At 33.5% G+C, this 18,942-nt stretch overlaps 1 protein-coding gene across 1 annotated transcript in view; it reads left to right on the top strand.

The window, feature by feature from the left end:
* Positions 1-18,942, top strand: part of LOC137239342 (discoidin domain-containing receptor 2-like) — a 500,380-nt gene that overhangs the window by 186,965 nt on the left and 294,473 nt on the right. Inside the window, exons 12-13 of the mRNA XM_067764529.1 lie at positions 11,393-11,656; positions 14,745-14,837. Of these exons, the coding sequence (XP_067620630.1) occupies positions 11,393-11,656; positions 14,745-14,837 (357 nt within the window). The remainder of the gene's footprint in view (positions 1-11,392; positions 11,657-14,744; positions 14,838-18,942) is intronic.

Below are 18,942 nucleotides of genomic sequence, written 5' to 3'. Positions count from 1 at the left end.
TGCAAAGTAAACTTATTTACGTTGTTAAAAATTTATTTATATGATTAACTTTTGATGATGCAAGTATTTGATTGTTCTAGAAATAAGTACCCACTATCTCGAGAACTAGTTGATATAGCAACGTTCGACTTCATAGACCATGCCCCTTAAGTATATCCAGAAAGGTGTTTTGACTACGCTTTTCACTTCTTCTTTAGCAATTTTTTCTGGAAGACACATTCTTTAAGTCATACCGTGTATAAAACTCACCTATTTTTTTTTTTCAAATATACAAGTTTTGTTAAGGTACAAATTAAATATTCATTTCTAATTAAAATATATGGTGCAGCCAATTTTTTTATTCTGTCTGAATTCAAAAAGTGAAGTGATTTTGAAAATTTCATCGTACATATGTGATATTTCCAATTTGCCATTTCTTCTTCATTGTGTTATTTTGCTTGTACTTACTTGAGCAGGTGTATGACGCTGAAAATTTGGTGAAATCAAGAATAAACCAATTTGTTTGGCGAACAAATGAAAGACAGTTGGTTTACGACTCGCACAATCACACTTCTTGCCTTGAATTTGCATTCGTTCATAGCAATGATGTGCGCTATGTTAAAAGGTTTAAAAGTTTGATTCTCAAATATTTCAAAATGGATGACGTGGTCGTTTAATTTAAGTAGCTTTCTTCCTAGAACTAAATGTGAGTCTATCTGAACAAAAAAACAAGTTACTGCCCAACACTTTCGTTGGTCTCCGCTAATACCTCTTTCCGAAACTAAAGACTTTTAATGTTTTAGATTATGAGAACTTTTCAATTGATTGTGAGCTACTACCAGGCTTTAGTAAATCAAAGTAGAATTTCAGGGGTTAATGAGCTCAGGTATTCGTGATTCTCCTAAGCCTCAAACTTTTTCCGAGAGGGAGGAAAATAAAAGCCAGAATTTTACTGATGTGATGTTGACCAAACTAAGTTAATTTTTATGTATTCGCCCGTTTTCAATACAAAATTGAGAAATCACTTATTAAGTAACTCAGCGGAGAGGTAAACAATTCAAACTTCAAACACATGGTAGCTCTGTGGAAGTCAATGCGAGGTTTTGTTGACAGGTCAAATCACGCACAACACGCGAAAATATAACTTAAATCAAGCAGATTCCACAATATGCATGGTAAGAAAATTCGATCAAAATTGTGAACATTGCCATTGGTTTTTTGAGCTTTCAGTTGGAACCTTGAAACATAGAGAAAGGTAGTCTGCTAGGTAGCGGCCGGGTTCAGAAAATATACAAAATGTTGACACTGCAAATGCAAATGGAGAATCGATCGATTTAAAGATATTTTCCCAGCGAGCCCTAGTTGAAACTTGAAGCATAATGTATCGCCTCCCGGCTTGGGCATGGCTCTTATTCGGCAGGCAATTCGAAATGCTTGTGAAAACTAGCGATAAAATGACGGCCTGTAGCGCAGAAACGATTTACCACACGCAAAAATTTGTCTGACAAGAGACTTTCATTTAAAATCCTTGAAAAGTGTGAAAATCGCAGAAATTGCTTAGAAGTCGAGATATTTTCGAAGACCTGCATTCTGTGGGCTTCATAACACAAATTGTGTTATTTTTGTTATTTCTTTTATTTATCAGAAAACATTAGATCTAAAGCTTCTTCCGACTCCGTTATTGATATCGCGTTAACAGATTTATAACAGAGGTCGTCAGCTACAAATAAATAATTATTTGTGCTCACTTCATACATATTATTATTCCATTTTGTTAAGTAGTCGCTGAGCAACCGCCGTAGCAATATCGGAGGAAGCTGTTTTTATTTGCGTTGAGAGTTAACGGATATTTGTGCATATGTCTTGCATCGTTACTTGTTAATCAACGACTAAACCACTATCGCGCCACCAGCACAGTCACTGTTTAAATTTTGGTGATAACTGATTTATAACATGCACATAATTTCGATCCTGGCTCACAACTTTGCGGTTTTGGAGGCTATGCAGTTGGCCTTAGTTAAGGTTTCGTGTCCGAGTGGCAAATACATAGACATTCATTCACACTTTGATTGCAGCTCCTTTTGATTTTAATACCGCTGGCAGTATCTTTATCGGAGTTAAAATCCTGGTGGTTTTGCTTTGATAACGGTTTAGCTCCACATTCAGATTCGGCTTTGTTTACAAATTCGGTTCCGAATTTCAGTTTGAGTCTCGGTTACAGATCTTGTTAAGAGTTTGCTTTCTACAATAGATACCTTCAATTTCATATCCACTGCTTTAGCGCTACTTCTTAAATTTAATACCAATTTTTTGTTCCCAAAAACCTAATCTGCCTCCGATATCCAATCTTATATCCTTGCTCTGTTCTTTAGTTTCACGAAAGTACACTTGCATAATCTATTCCGTCAAATTGTATGTCATCACTAGCTATTCTACCATTTCTCATGCATTTGGGCTTTATATGATCACAACTGCATATCGTTGCTCTAACACATATAAAGCTTTGCTTATTCACAAACTTGACCACTTCTATTCTATTAACGTGTAAGTATCTCGGCAATGTGTCCATTTTAATTTTTTCAGTTTTATCATCTATCTAGCAATAATAATAAAGCCACCATCTGTGGTTGCCTCTTTAACTATCCTTTTCACACATACATATGCAAATAAACAATACATAAAGGCATGTTTGTTTGTTTATGTTGAAGTGATTTTATCGCATTGTCCAGCCTAGTGTTTCCATTGTATGTCTAAAACTGTCTATCCAAATGTCCATCAATATTTATCAGTCTACGACCCATCATAACTGACATTTTTGCTCTTTCTTCTACATTAAAACCACTACATTCAAACTGTGTTTACGATATTCTCTTCAACTCCTATGTGCTTTTATTACCAAAATATTTTTTTGCTATTTTTGTTTTTCAGTTTTTTGGCTGCGCAACCGCAAATGTCGGCATTTGTTCATATTCAATTTTACCTGTACCATACATAGCAAATAAATTGGCATATTTTAATTTTCTCTTTGCATTGTGGTTGTTAATAATCTTGTGGATATGAATGGAATGGAATGTAGATTATATGAATACACTGTACGAAATGGTTATGTGGTTTTTTAATTTTAATTGATTATTTGGTTTTGAGTGTGAATAACTATATAACCAATAGATTATGTTAGGTGAGTGGAGCTCACTTGTATACTATTCAGTGGCTCTTACTGATAGCCACGTACAGATGCGCCCGCTCCATCCAAGAAAGCCGTATGCTACCAGTTACTCTCACTCATTATGTTATCTTGCCCCTCCTAAGTATTAGTCTCTTATGTTACCTTCTTCTTACTCCTACGCTTACTCATACTCCTGTTAGTATTCTTACTCTTACGCGTACTCTTACTTCTACTCGTACTCTTACTTTTCATACTATTCGTACCCTTACTCTTCCTCTTCATTTAAATCTTGGTTTTACGCTTACCCTTTCTCTATCTCTTACTCAAACTCTTACCCTCACTCTTATTCTTACTCTTAGTCTAACTTTCTTACTCTTATTGTTCCTATTACTCGTACACCTACTTTTCCTCTTCATCTTGCTCTTGTTTTACGCTTACCATTTCTCTTTCTCTTACTCACACTCCTACTCTTAGTCTTATTCCTTATATTCCTTGTCTTACTCTTGCTCTTACTCTTACTCTTGTTTCTACGCTTTACTCCTACTTTCACTCTTATTCTTACTCTTAACTTTTCTCTTATTCCTACTTATATTCTTAGTCTTACTCTCACTCTGACTCTTACTCTTACTCTTAATCTTACTCTAACTTTTACTATTACTCTTATTATTACTCTCACCTTGTTCTTGCTCTGGCCTTTCGTCTTCCTCAAACTTTTTCATTGAATTTTCCCTCCTCCTCTCACTGTTGTTCCTTTCCTCCTACTTCATGCAGTTCCCTGTGTAATTTTTAGTCATTCCACATTCATATTTATAGCGCTTCAGTGCCTTCTGCTCTTCCTCTTTTTCCGCTTTACATACCTTTTCTCTTTCTCATTATCTTTTTTTCAGTTAATTAAAATAAAAAGTATTGAGGCTAACTCACCTAACTCACACAAATATGCCCCTGATCTCTTCAGGAGATATCCCAACATAACCGTGTTCACCTCACATGGGTGAGTATCTCCGGTGTGTACCTTCGGTATACAGAGACATTGAGGGAAACTATATTGTACACGAAATTGCTAAGCAGGGCATGTAAAACAAGATTATTCCTGACGAAGAACACTTAGGCTTGCGCTCTTCCACATGCAGACATGCAGGCTTATGCTAAAAGAGTACATCCTTCGTACACCATTTCAAGGGATAAAATCACTACACTAGTAAGAGTACTAACAGGGGCCTGCCTCATTGGTATGCATGCTAAAAAGACGAAGACATCGCTGCCTAGGATCACCCTTTCTGTACAATCTATGCCTGGTCGTGAAGTACGATATCAAGGACCTAGGAGCCTATATAAGGTCCACGAAAGGCTTCGAAGAAGAGAAGCAAGTAGTGGTGCTTTTCTTGTCGTATCACAACTGGACTTGCCACTAGTCTTTGTGAGCCTGAGCGACAGCCACTTCAACTCAATTCGCCTACCTGGCTTTAACTGAGCTCGGTATACTTTTTATTTAATCAAAACACGATTCTTACTTAGCTTAACTTTGTGTCTTAAATTAATTACAAAAAATTCTCAAATCTACCTTGAAGCCCGAACGATTGAACATGACGTCTCAACTATGCATCCAACGTTTGACATTCTGATGAAATATGCCATATGCAATTTTCTTTATAAAATTAAATCTAAATTTCTTCTATTTTTGATTGAACTTATGCAACTCGCAACTCAATCAATATACACATTATGCTTTAAAACACACATATGTCACCAACAAACTTAATTCGATCAATACTGACGTTACTGCACAGTTTGAAGTTGTATCGTTGGAGTATATTAATACATGTATGTATATTTATTTGTAACTGCACTTTGAATAAGTTGCGGTGTTTTTGTAGAACTAAAGGCTATATGTCACAATTTCAAACTAAATATATCGAAAAATATGCTTGAATCTATGTATGTGTGGGTATGTGTTGGTTCATATTTAAACCACACATTTGACTTCTGTCAAATATTACAATTTCAATAAAGCCACTCAAGTGCCTCAACATTGATGACAGACGAGCACCAAACCTTGTAGTTCCACTGAACCTAACAAATATGCAATATATTCAGCAGCCGGCTGACCACAACCGACTCGAAACACAAATTTGTATTTGTATTTGAATCGTATTGGTTGTGTGTATGTGTGTGTATGAAAAAAAGTTTTGGAATTGCAACGTCAAACGCAACTCAATGTATTAGCATATTTACAGTATACTATGATTGAAATGGGACACCTGTGTAAATTTGACAAACTCTAAATTCAAATCAGAACTTTTTCTCAAAAAAATTCAGAACATTCTAGAAATAAATTGTTTTATAGTATATTTTCTGGAAGCTCAAGGATATAATTTTTTCTAAATTCTAAGCAATTTCGTAAAAAAAAAAATTGTAAAAAAAGATTTATGTTGCTATAAAACAGAATTTTAAAATTTCACAAATTTTATTTTTTTTTTTAATAATAAAAAAGTTTACAGAAATTGCATTTTTTCTTAAAATTTTTAATAAACAAATAAAACTAACTTTTTCCAAAAATTTTACAAACAAAATTTTATAAGTTACACTTTTTATTTAATTGTTATAGTAAATCGGTTTTTGCTTTAATTTAATATTCTTAATTTTTATGAACAACCAACAAATCAAAATGTTTTTGATTGTTCTTAAGCAAACGAATTTTTTATGAATACAATTTTTTTGTTAGTTTTCTGAATGTATTTATATAGAAAAGTTTAAGTTTAGAAAAAAGTTAAAAAATGTATAGAAATTTAATTTAAAAAAAATTATAGAAAAACAAATTTTTTATTTACTTTGATTTTTGTTTTTTATGCATTTGTTTTAAAGCAAAAAAATCCTATATATGATATCCAAATTTTTTCTTATTTCTTTTTATTGATTTTTCAATAAATGCTTACCAAATTTCTTTTTTCAAATTTTCTGATTTTAAAACTTTTCAGAATTGAAAATCTTTTACAAAGTTTAATTTTTTTATCGCAAAAATTTGTTTATGAGAGTTGTAGCCAGTTGTAAAATACAAAGCTTTTACAAAAAAATAAAAAATGTATAGAAATTAAAATATACTTTTAAACTTTACCATAAATCTATTTCTGGTAACATTTACCTCCTGAGATCATCAATTTAATAAAATTTTATAAATAAAACACAATATGTACAAAGAATTCAAATTTTTCAAAAAAAAAAAAACAGAGTTTTTTGATTTTTTTTTTTTTACAAATTTCTTTTTTTAAATATAATGGGAAATAATAGACTTAAAAATTAACACAATAGTTAAATGAAGCTTCAGATCCTTTATTGATTTAAAAAATGTCCGTTTTCAAAAATATTTAGCGTTGAAATTGTTCGAATTTTATATATAAAAAAATTATTTTTTCATAAATTAAAAAAAAGTATTGCTAAATTTTGAAAAAAAAAAAATAAAATTATTTAACTTGTCCAATCTTCCTTACTTTTGCTGATTGAAATCTTCCAGTTTTTAGTTTCTAAAAACAATTTTTTTTATTATTTTTTTTTTTATTTCAAAAAAATTTGAAAACAAAACTTTGACATAATTGCACAATTCTTTTCATTTTTTATTTTAGCTTTTAAAATACAGATTTTTCTTTCAAACAGAAAAATATCTGAAATATAGGAGAAAATATTAAAATATAGCTTGAACTTTACCGATATTTTGAACTACAGCGCTATTTACAGTATTACAGTAATTTTTGACAAAGTTCATTTTATCGTTATTTTATTAATTTTATTAATTATTAATTATTTTCCTTATTGACTACGAAATTATTTTGTCAAACAAAAACAATTGTACGTCTATGGATAATTTCATTTCATCGGTTTATCGAAGAACAAACAATTTGTTCATAAATATAAAAACAAAAAAAAAATAAAAAATATTTTGAGATTTTTCTAAAATACGCCTGCAAAGGAGCTCATATAGAACAACTTCAGTTAGAATAACAAGAGTCAGTTTTTTCACAAAAAAAGCTTACTTAATTATTCAGAAAACTGGAAACAGTTTATGGCTTAGGGCTAGTGTATAATACTTAATGATTTGACAGACATTTTATTTAAAAAAATGTCTTCAATTTATTATTTTTAAGCAAAGGTAAAGGTTTCATGTGTTTTTTTCTAAAAATTGTAAGGTTTTTTCGAAATATTTTTGGCTCTTTGATTTAATTTTAACAAAGTGTATTTTTGTCCTACAAAAAGTGTTTTTTGTATAACCAAAAAATTCGGAAATTTTTATATTCAAATTTCCAGACAAACTATTTGAATATTTGAGAAAGACATGTCATTCGCATCTAATTATGAATAACTGTATACAAAATATATAAATTTATACACAAGAAACATCTATGCATTGCATGAGTAATAAATAAGTCGGTATACACATTTGTATGTGTTAGCCATTTTATTGCAGCTATGAGCATGTTAATTATTTCACATATCCTGTTTTGTCGGCAACAAGGATAACGTTCATAATGCACTTTGAGGTTTTATGACCGCAACACAATTTTATATGCTGCCACAATGTGACACACAACCACCAAATGAACGAACGGCCAAGCAAGCAAAGGACCAGTAGCCGACAGTCAACTCAGAAGAAAGCATGTGTGTGTGTCGGACATGTGTGATTCGTCTATATTGCAGGTCACTTGGCAGCTGCAAAATTGCTATCATTCCATAAATATACTTTTTTTTACATCCTTGTGCTATCTCTCAATCTCTCTCTGTTAATACATAGTATAGCATATTTTTCACCTACATGGTTTATGTGTTGAATAAATAGTTTGTATGTTTGTTTCTTTGTATTTGGTTGTGTATGTGTGCATATTTTATTTCATATTATGACAGGTTGGTTTCTGTACACTGAAAGAAATGGTGCTAGTGAAATGCAAGTTGCGCCCTCTTGTTGCAAAAGTTTTGCTTGAACGAACAGGATTTTTCCAAAGTTAGTAACAATTTGGTTCAAGTTTTTACGAATTTTCACTCACGCGAACGAATCTAATAAGATAATAAAAAAACATCCTTTTTTAATGTTGATGTTTCCGACAAAATAAAAGTTTGAGTTGTTTTGGAATCGCTTCAACTTAAAGTGTTACGAAAATTAAACTTTCCGAATTACATGTAAAGTTACTCCAGTGGTGAATTACCTTCCTGCGATTTGATTCTTTACTTTTCTATAACTTACAAATTCTCTATTTAAAATGTTATGTCAAACATTTATACTACAAGTTTTGTTCGAAACAATCAAGTGTGGCAACTACATATGAGAGAAGAAATTGAAAATGAGCTGATCTGCAACACTGAAAGAATTAAGAATCAATTTTGTGACTACTATTTTCATTTATATATATTTATATGTATGTATATGTAGCAAGCATGTATATTTATGTATTCACGTATTTACGTATTTATATGGCGGCCGCCGTGGTGTGATGGTAGCGTGCTTCGCTTGCCACACCGAAGACCATGGGTTCACACCCCGGGCAAAGCAACATCAAAATTTTAGAAACAAGCTTTTAGAAGAAAAAATGTCTAAGCGGGGTCGCCCCTCGGTAGTGTTCGGCAAGCACTCCGAGTGATTTCTGCCATGAAATGCTCTCAGTGAAAACTCATCTGCCTTGAACATGCCGTTCGGAGTCGGCATAAAACAATGGGTCCCGTCCCGCCAATTTGTAAGAAAAATTAAAAAGGAGCACGACGCAAATTGGAGGAGAAATTCGGACCAAAACCTCTTCGGAGGTTATCGCGCCTTCAATTTATTTGTTTACATAGCAACATAGGTACTTTCGTACAAAGCTGTCGCAACAACTTTTTTTGTTCATTTGACTACTAAAACGGTCAATTACGAATCAACGATTTGTGCGCAGTTGATTCAACATCTTGTTGCGATGGATAAAAATTTACAGAAATTTCGGTTGAATTGGCCCGTATTTCGGTTGATTTTACTAGTCTTTTCTTTCAGTGTATAGACAACATTTGGTATTAAATCATCGTCAAAAATTGTAAGTGAAATACATTTTTATTATGATTATGAAATTTGTGGAAAAATTATTTGACAATTTAATAATTTTAATGCAACCGACAGCTGGCAAGTCAGAGACATTACTATTTTGAAAAGTCATAAAGAGATATTTTTATTATTTAAAAGTGGTTTTTTGTTAATTGATAACTGAAATATTTTACTTTTTGTATTACAAGTGATAGGGAATGAAAAAATTATATGAAGAACTGAATATGTAATGTGATTGAATTTTTAAAATTATGATATTACCAATTTTTGTTGTTATATCGGCCTACTGATTTGTAAGATCGTGAGTTTGAATCGAGCTCAAGGCCTAACAATAATTATTTTATCATTATTATTGTTATAATATATTTTTTCTTAATTGAAAAAATTTTTTTTTTTTTTTTTTTTTAAATTAGAATAGAAGAAAGAAAAAATTTAGACAACTGCCAAAGCTCGCTGTGGTGGCTGAATGGTTATAGCAGCGGCGCCTAAACGTTGCCGATGAAGGAATTTAGCAGTTCCCGAAATGGATCTATACAACGAGCTTTGGCAGTTGTCTAAATTTTTTCTTTCTTCTATTTAATTTAAAAAAAAAAAAAAAAATTTTTTCAATTAAGAAAAAATATATTATAACAATAATAATGATAAAATAATTATTGTTAGGCCTTGAGCTCGATTCAAACTCGCGATATTATGATATTACTTAATTTAATGTCATGCGATGTCATATGTTATGTCTTATTGTGATAGCAAGTGATGTGATTCTAGACATTATGTTTCGCATTGCTATACATTTTGCGAAGTTTCACATTCTACGAAAAATTAGTTATGATGTGGTATTTTTGCCAATTATGATATCATGAGACGATGTGATATCAAATTGATATAGAATACTAGAAGAAATTATAAAGTTTACCTTAGTAACGCAAATGGTACCATGTGATATAATTATAACGAAAATATGATATGACGAGCTAATATGTAATATGTAATTTGATGTCATACAATGTCGTACGTTATGACATATTGTGATAGCGAGTGGTATTGGCAAGTGATTCGAAATCATATAATATGAATCAACACGATATATGCACATTTTATTATAAAGTTATGCAATATAGGAAAAAATGCATTATGACGTGACAGTTTGTGCAAGTGATGATATCATGTGCAGATGTGACATAATATAGTTAGATATGATATGATGCTGATTTTTAAATGCCACAAATATCAAGAATTCACCACGCAACATAGTATGATGCCATATACTGATAAGTAGTTTGACTGAACATTTTTAATTATGATATTACTTCATTCGATTCCGAGAGATACGATATGATATCTTATAGTATACTATGAAATTTCATGTAAATCGAGCTCATATAATGTGAAGAGCTGCTATAACAAGATATTATATTAGTTGTTAAATGATACGAGTATAGCGTGGTATGATATCCTGTTTTGTTGTATGTGAATTTCGTTTACGCCTTTATTTAATCAAATAATGTGATTTGACGTCATATAATATGATACGATTTTTTGCAATTTTGTATTCCTTAAAAGTAATAGATAACTATATTTTGCAGTATACGATATGATAATGATGTCGTATTAGGACATTTGTTATTTTATTATATGACAGGATATGAGGAAATAACTGAATATATAGTTTCATGGGTAATGTTGATATTTTAGACATTTAAAAAAATTTTTGGTTAGATATCGCATGATATCATAATGTCTCACAGTATTATTGAGATACAGCATATCTTTCATTCAATGGTATATTAGCACATAGATAGCATACTCGTTTTGTGTTTAGGTTATAACTGTCAAAGGAGCATGTGAATCTCCTGTTGAACTGAGACATAAATACGGCGGTGATAAAACGTGATACAAACAGGTATAAACTGATATGCAGAAATTGTGATTATACGAAATGTATGAAAATACGGATCAGACATTACGCTTAAGAAGTGACTTGATGACATCTGACATTATATATACAACAACTACTGTCTTTACATCAAACGAAATCGTATTGTTAGATAGTACTTTATATAACGCTTTGAAAAATGTATATTTATGTTATGACATCGCATGAAACATAATTAAATACTGTTACATGCATTAAGTTACTATCTCATCTTTACTCTAATTAATTCACTAAAATTACCTCATTTTCTTTCTCTTTCCAGCACGAGTTTAGTCGCCGTTGCCACATTACGTCCTGGCGCTCCTGAACACATGCGCAAAGAATTTCGCAACAAAGCGAAACATCTTGCACGCCTCAGCGATCCAAATGTGGCGCATTTACTGGGCGCGTGTTTGAGCGATGAACCCATTTGTATGGTGTTCGATTATTCTGCATGTTTAGGTGATTTAAATCAATTTCTGCAAGAACATGTTGCTGAAACAACGCACAATCTACAATCGGGTATTATGACGAACAAAAGCCTAAGGTGGGTTTAGATATTGTTTAAGGTAGATTATTTTAAGAAATAAGATTATAATACACATAAAACTTATTGTTTGGAAAACCCAATATTAGAGCAGTCAATCACTCTTATCTATCATTTGGATTTTTTGAACTCTCCAAACTAAAACTAGTGGCCTCTTTCTTATTCTTCCTGCAGCGATAAAGAAAATTACTGGGGGTTTGGGAACTCTTACCTATGTTGTTGATCCTTAGTGGGTTAAGGTGTTAGCCCGACCATTGCGGAAAAGATTTGATATGAAAACACTGAGCCTATTGGGTTATCTGGTCCCCTATTTCGGCAAGGAGCTTGGGCTCGCCAGAGCCTCACAACTGGGCTGAGGAAGCTCAAAATTATGCTCGCAACCGGCTGAAGGCGCTGCGCTACAAAATGACCTGAATTCTTTTGATTCAGTGGTCTCTTTAAATATCGGTAACTTTTTGACACTCCGATACCAATTACTTTTTTGGTACGGTTCCTCTTTTGGTTCCGATTTCTTTGTAGGTACAGGTTACTTTTTTGATACTCATTATTTTCTAAGTAGCTGTTACTTTTTAGTGCTGGTTACTTTACCCAAACCGAACACCATTAAAAACCGGTTACTTTAACAGAACAGGATACCTTTCCCAACCCGGACACTTTTCCCAAACCGGTTACTTTTCCCAAATTAGTTAACTCTACCCAAACCGGTTACTTTACCAAAACCGGTTACTTTTCACAAACCGAACACCATTCAAAAACCGGTTACTTTACCCAAACCGGTTACTTTCCCAAACCGAACACCATTCAAAAACCGGTTACTTTAACAGAACAGGATACTTTTCCCAACCCGGACACTTTTCCCAAACCGGTTAATTTTCCCAAATCAGTTAACCTAATCCAAACCGGTTACTTTTCCCAAATCAGTTAATCTTCCCAAGCCGGTTACTTTTCCCAAATAAGTTAACTCTACCCAAACCGGTTACTTTACCCAAACCGGTTACTTTTCCCAAATCAGTTAATTTTCCCAAACCAGTTACTCTTCCCAAGCCGGTTACTTTACCCAAACCGGTTACTTCTCCCAAATCAGTTAATTTTCCCAAACCGGTTACTTAGCAAAACCGGTTACTTAGATAAACCGGTTACTTTTCCCAAATCAGTTAATTTTCCCAAACCAGTTACTGTTCCCACACCTGTTACTTTACCCAAACTGGTTACTTCTCCCAAATCAGTTAATTTTCCTAAACCGGTTACTTAACCAAACCGGTTACTGTTCCCAAATCAGTTAATTTTCCCAAACGGGTTACTCTTTCCAAACCGGTTACTTTACCCAAACTGGTTACTTTTCCCAAATCATTAATTTGCCCAAACCGGTTACTTTTCCCAATCAGTTAATTTTCCCAAACCGGTTACTTTTCCCAAACCGGTTACTCTTCCCAAACCGTTTACTTTTCCCAAACCGGTTACTGTTCCCAAACCGTTTACTTTTCCCAAACCGGTTACTCTTCCCAAAGCGGTTACTTTTCCAAACCGGTTACTCTTCCCAAACCAGTTACTTTACCGGCTACGGTTACCGGGTAAGTATTTTGACCCGTTTGTGAAACCTATTTGTTCCATCTGTCTTTGTAGCTTTTGAGGATTTGTTTTGCAGTGAAACTGAAATCTGCTCAGTGCTATTCTAATCCAATTATTGTCCATAGTCTAAAGACTGCAGATCTCCATCTTCCCACGCATCAAATAGTTGTTTTCATTATAAGTCTCACATATCATTATGGAATTTGAGTAAATTGACGGTTTTCGGACTCTCGGAAAAAATTTAGTTATAATTCAATACACAGCTGTTTTACGTTATTGTTGGGCCAAAATTTTAGAAGTATTGCGATGATAAACGTAACAGTTTTTTACTCAGTTGATCAGAGTTTAAGTTCAGAACTTTCGTTTCTTTTTCACACGTTTCGGCGCTTCTTTGATCCTTCTTTAGGGAGTAGAAAAAGTTGTTGCTTCATGCTACCTGCCTTAAATATAATTTTAAAAACTTGGGGTTATCTAATCTCATTCCACAACAACAATTCCCTCTCTACCTTCCGTAGAGAATTTACATATAAATTCTTGTTTAAGACTTCGGTTATTTCAGATAAAAAAAAGTTTTGATAACAAAATACTCGTATAAATATAATAAAGTTTAAAAGCCAAACACAAAAATGGTTTCAGTCACAGACACATAAATACCGACTCACATACGTATAGATGTAAGAACTTAAGAATTGTTGCACCAAAAAATATTCAACAAACTTTTCATTTCGTTTCTCTTTTTACATCCTTTGCTCTTTATCTTGTTTCCGACTTCCGCTTTGGCTGATATAACGACGACGATGGCAACGATGGGGGCGACAATGGCTGCTTTCACATTTCCACGAACAACACACTTGCTGGCATCTGCACCCCAACCCTATACCAACAACACTAAATGGTTTTTGGTCTCCATAAACCAACGTAACTACCAAACAAACTTTGGCAACGAAATAATGATCATCATCAACATAATTATTAATTCTCCTTATGCTATGCTTTTTCCTCAACAAAATATAATGTTGTGCGGCCACACTTCCGGACTTGTGTCGATAATTTTCAACAACTACTACTACTATACGAATGCATGTGTTATACTAAAATGATTCTCACCAATAAATGCCATCATCACTTTTGTCTGCAACAACATTACTTTTATACTCATCATCACCATCTTGGTTGCTTGCAACTTATTTCTTCAAACTCAACTTTTGCATATCGACTGAATCGCCAAATGTGCGACGCACTGTTCGATCGACCGTACGACGTATGCTGCTACTTCAATCCGGATGCGGTGTTTGCTGTTGTTTTACATTCCACTTCATTCTTATTTTATGTGGTATGTTGGCTCACAAAACTTTTCACATTCTCGGCAAAACGCGCAACAAAATAAATGTCTCCATTAACGGCTATGGCTCTACTGTGGAATGGGTGACGAAAAAATTTAACCGAATATTTGGACAAAATGTTGAATTTGGTTCTTTTTAAAACAAAATGCTGGATATTTATCATGATGCATATACAGCTATGGCTGTCTGGTATATATAGCGACGCAAATAGCGTCGGGCATGAAACATTTGGAGCAAATGAATTTCGTTCATCGCGATTTGGCAACAAGGTAAGTGGACAATACTGTTTTACTACTTTTTGCTACTATTTTCTATAAATGATGGTATAGATGATGTAATATAACCTTATGGCATGTGGCATCAATGCTATGATGTGATGTGAAAAAATTCTAATCATACGATATGTAGCCTTGACTGTACATAATGATATCTGACATCGCTTGTATTTAATACAAAATATTCTGTGATGATGTGCTATATATTTTACATTTCATATTATTTAGCTTATTCGTACTATCAAATCATACGATCCGCTAAAAGATCGTAAGTGATGTGATATTACACGTACTGTATTCGTATACTTCAGATACGACATATTTTGGTGATGATGATGTCATATGAAAACAAATCATATGGCTTATTGCGTTAGTATAATCAAATCACGAATTTATTTGTATTTATTTAAGATGATATATCCTAACCGGATTCAAATTATTTGCTATGATTTGATATGAACAATTTCATGTCATATTATATTTTGCTATTACTATGCATAATGATATCTGTAATCATCTGATGTGTATTTTACATGTCATGCCATGATATCTATTAATTAGCTTATTCGAGCTATCGCCTAATGTTGATGATGATGTGATATCGAAAGCTTTCAAGTCGAATCATATAATATGGCTTAATGCAGAATCAAATCACGCTATGATATTACTTTACCATGCCGTAACTTGATTAGATATGTTACGACAAATATCGAAAATATGTCCTCTCGGGATCCAGTGTTGTATTTTACAAAAAAAGCTCATATTATACCATGGCATCTTGTGTGAGAGAAAAAGAATTTGCCTAATGATGAATACACTGTGATATTAAGTAGCTTTCATGTAAAATTATTCGATACTATGAATCGGCAAAGCCTATTACATGTTATACCACATAATATCATATCTATGTATGAGCTTATGAAATGCAATTACATCATATGATTTGATCATATACATGCGATAGGTTAAATTTTTCATCTTTTGTCACATAATTCATATGAAAACATATAAATATGTCACCACGTTGAAATTCTTAACACAAATCGAAAATATAAGGTGTGATAATTTTCATATATATATGATTCTATATTATTGTGAACGTTTATTATTTGAGATTTGTTTTTTAGTGATATATATTTATATTAAACTCGCTGGTATCATATCATATCAAATCGGGGCTACATTAATTTGATATGCTTCAATGTGATCACGTAATATAACATTAATTTATCTATGCATGTAATTCAAAGTGCAATTTATTGTAATAAATCAAGACATCATGTGATAGACGCAAATTTAAAATACGATGCGATATTGCTCGCTATGTATTAAATTTTCCGGTGATATGATATCAAATCAGAGATACCAGAAGTAGTTATGATGTGATCTTATACCGCAATGCATGCTCGATGAATAAATTAACATCACATGTACATTCACCGCACACACAATGGCATATTATAAATCTGGATATGATGTAATCATGTCACATCATACCACGTGGTGCGATATCATACAAAATATATAGCTTGTTTATACTCAGTTGCGCAGAGCTCACAGAGTATATTAACTTTGATTGGATAACGGTTGGTTGTACAGGTATAAAGGAATCTAGATAGATATAAACTTCCATATATCAAAATGATCAGTATCGAAAAAAATTTAATTGAGCCATGTCCGTCCGTCCGTCCGTTAACACGATAACTTGAGTAAATTTTGAGGTATCTTGATGAAATTTGGTATGTAGCTTCCTGGGCACTCAGCTCAGATCGCTGTATAAAATTAACGATATCGGACTATAACCACGCCCTCTTTTTCGATATCGAAAATTTCGAAAAATCGAAAAAGTGCGATAGTTGATTACCAAAGACGGATAAAGCGATGAAACTTGGCAGGTGAGTTGAACTTATGACGCGGAATAGAAAATTAGTAAAATTTTGGACAATGGGTGTGGCACCGCCCACTTTTAAAAAAAGGTAATTTAGAAGTTTTGCAAGCTGTAATTTGGCAGTCGTTGAAGATATCATGATGAAATTTGGCAGGAACGTTACTCCTATTACTGTATGTATGCTCAATAAAAATTAGCAAAATCGGAGAACGACCAGGCCCACTTAAAAAAAAAAATTTTTTTAAGTCAAATTTAAAAAAAAAAGTTAATATCTTTACAGTATATAAGCAAATTATGTCAACATTCAACTCCAGTGATGATATGGTGCAACAAAATACAAAAATAAAAGGAAATTTCAAAATTGGCGTAGCTCCGCCCTTCTTCATTTAATTTGTCAAGGATACTTTTAATGCCATAAGTCGAACAAAAATTTACCAATCCTTGTGAAATTTGGTAGGGGCTTAGCTTCTAGGACGGTAACTGTTTTCTGCGAAAAAGGGCGAAATCGGTTGAAGCCACGCCCAGTTTTTATACACAGTCGAACGTCTGTCCTTCCGCTCGGCCGTTAACACGATAACTTGAGCAAAAATGGATATATCTTTACTAAACTCAGTTCACGTACTTATCTGAACTCACTTTGTATTGGTACAAAAAACGGCCGAAATCCGACTATGACCACGCCCACTTTTTCGATATCGAAAATTACGAAAAATGAAAAAACGCCATAATTCTCTACCAAATACGAAAAAAGGAATGAAACACGGTAATTGGATTGGTTTATTGACGCAAAATATAACTTTAGAAAAAAACTTTGTAAAATGGGTGTGACACCTACCATACTAAGTAGAAGAAAATGAAAAAGTTCTACAGGGCGAAATCAAAAGCCCTTAGAATCTTGGGAATACTGTTCGTGGTATTACATATATAAATAAATTAGCGGTGCCCGACAGTTCTGGGTCACCCTGGCCCACATTTTGGTCGATATCTCGAAAACGCCTTCACATATACAACTACCACCACTCCCTTTTACAACATTCATTAATACCTTTAATTTGATACCCAAACGCATTATAGTCACTCCAGGTCCGCCTTTATGGCGATATCTCAAAAAGGTGTCCACCTATAGAACTAAGGCCCAATACCTTTTAAAATACTCATTAACACCTTTCATTTGATACCCATATCGTACAAACGCATTCTAGAGTCACCCCTGGTCCACCTTTATGGCGATATCCCGAAAAGGCGTCCACCTATAGAACTAAGGCCCACTCCCTTTTAAAATACTCATTAACAACTTTCAGTTGATACCCAAATCGTACAAACAAATTCTAGAGTCACCCCTGGTCTACCTTTATGGCGATATTACGAAAAGGCGTCCTCCCATAGAACTAAGGCCTACTCCCTTTTAAAATACTCATTAGCACCCTTCATTTGATACCCATATCGTACAAACAAATTCTAGAGTCACCCCTGGTCCACCTTTATGGCGATATTTCGAAAAGGCGTCCACCCATAGAACTAAGGCCCACTCCCTTTTAAAATACTCATCAACAACTTTCGTTTGATACCCATATTGTACAAACGCATTCTAGAGTCACCCCTGGACCACCTTTATAGCGATATCCCTAAATGGCGTCCACCTATAGAACTATCGCCCACTCCCTCTTAAAATACTCTTTAACACTTTCCATTTGATACACATGTCATACAAACACATTCCAGGGTTACCCTCGGCTCATTTTCCTACATGGTGATTTTCCCTTATTTTGTCTCCATAGCTATCAACTGAGTATGTAATGTTCGGTTATACCCGAACTTACTTGTTTTTGTTTTAAATTAATGAGACGATATAGTATCACTACTGTAAAGGGAATAACTTATACATATAAAAAAAATTTGTTTGTATGCAGCTTTTAGACTCCGAAACCGCGCCGCCAATTTTATTTAAATTTGCAGCGTGGCTTCGCAGCAGCCCGGAGAGTGTTCCTGTGGAATTTTTTCCGGAAAGTTGACCAGGGGCCGATTCTATTCCTCGTACGATTAGTCTGAAATTTGGAATGGTAGATCTTTGCCTAGATTAGTATTTACCGGCCTTTTCCTTCCGGGAAATGGACCATGGAACGACTGGGGCTGGGACTAGGATTGGGACTGAAACTGTAGCTGGAAAAAGACTAGGACTTGGACTTTGCCTGGGACTGTTAGTGCAACTGG

The sequence above is a fragment of the Eurosta solidaginis genome, chromosome 2 (assembly GCF_040869045.1).
Source record: "Eurosta solidaginis isolate ZX-2024a chromosome 2, ASM4086904v1, whole genome shotgun sequence".
Taxonomy (NCBI): Eukaryota; Metazoa; Arthropoda; class Insecta; order Diptera; family Tephritidae; genus Eurosta; species Eurosta solidaginis.
Note: the sequence above shows the minus strand (reverse complement) of the source record. Positions and strands in the feature narration are given on the sequence as shown.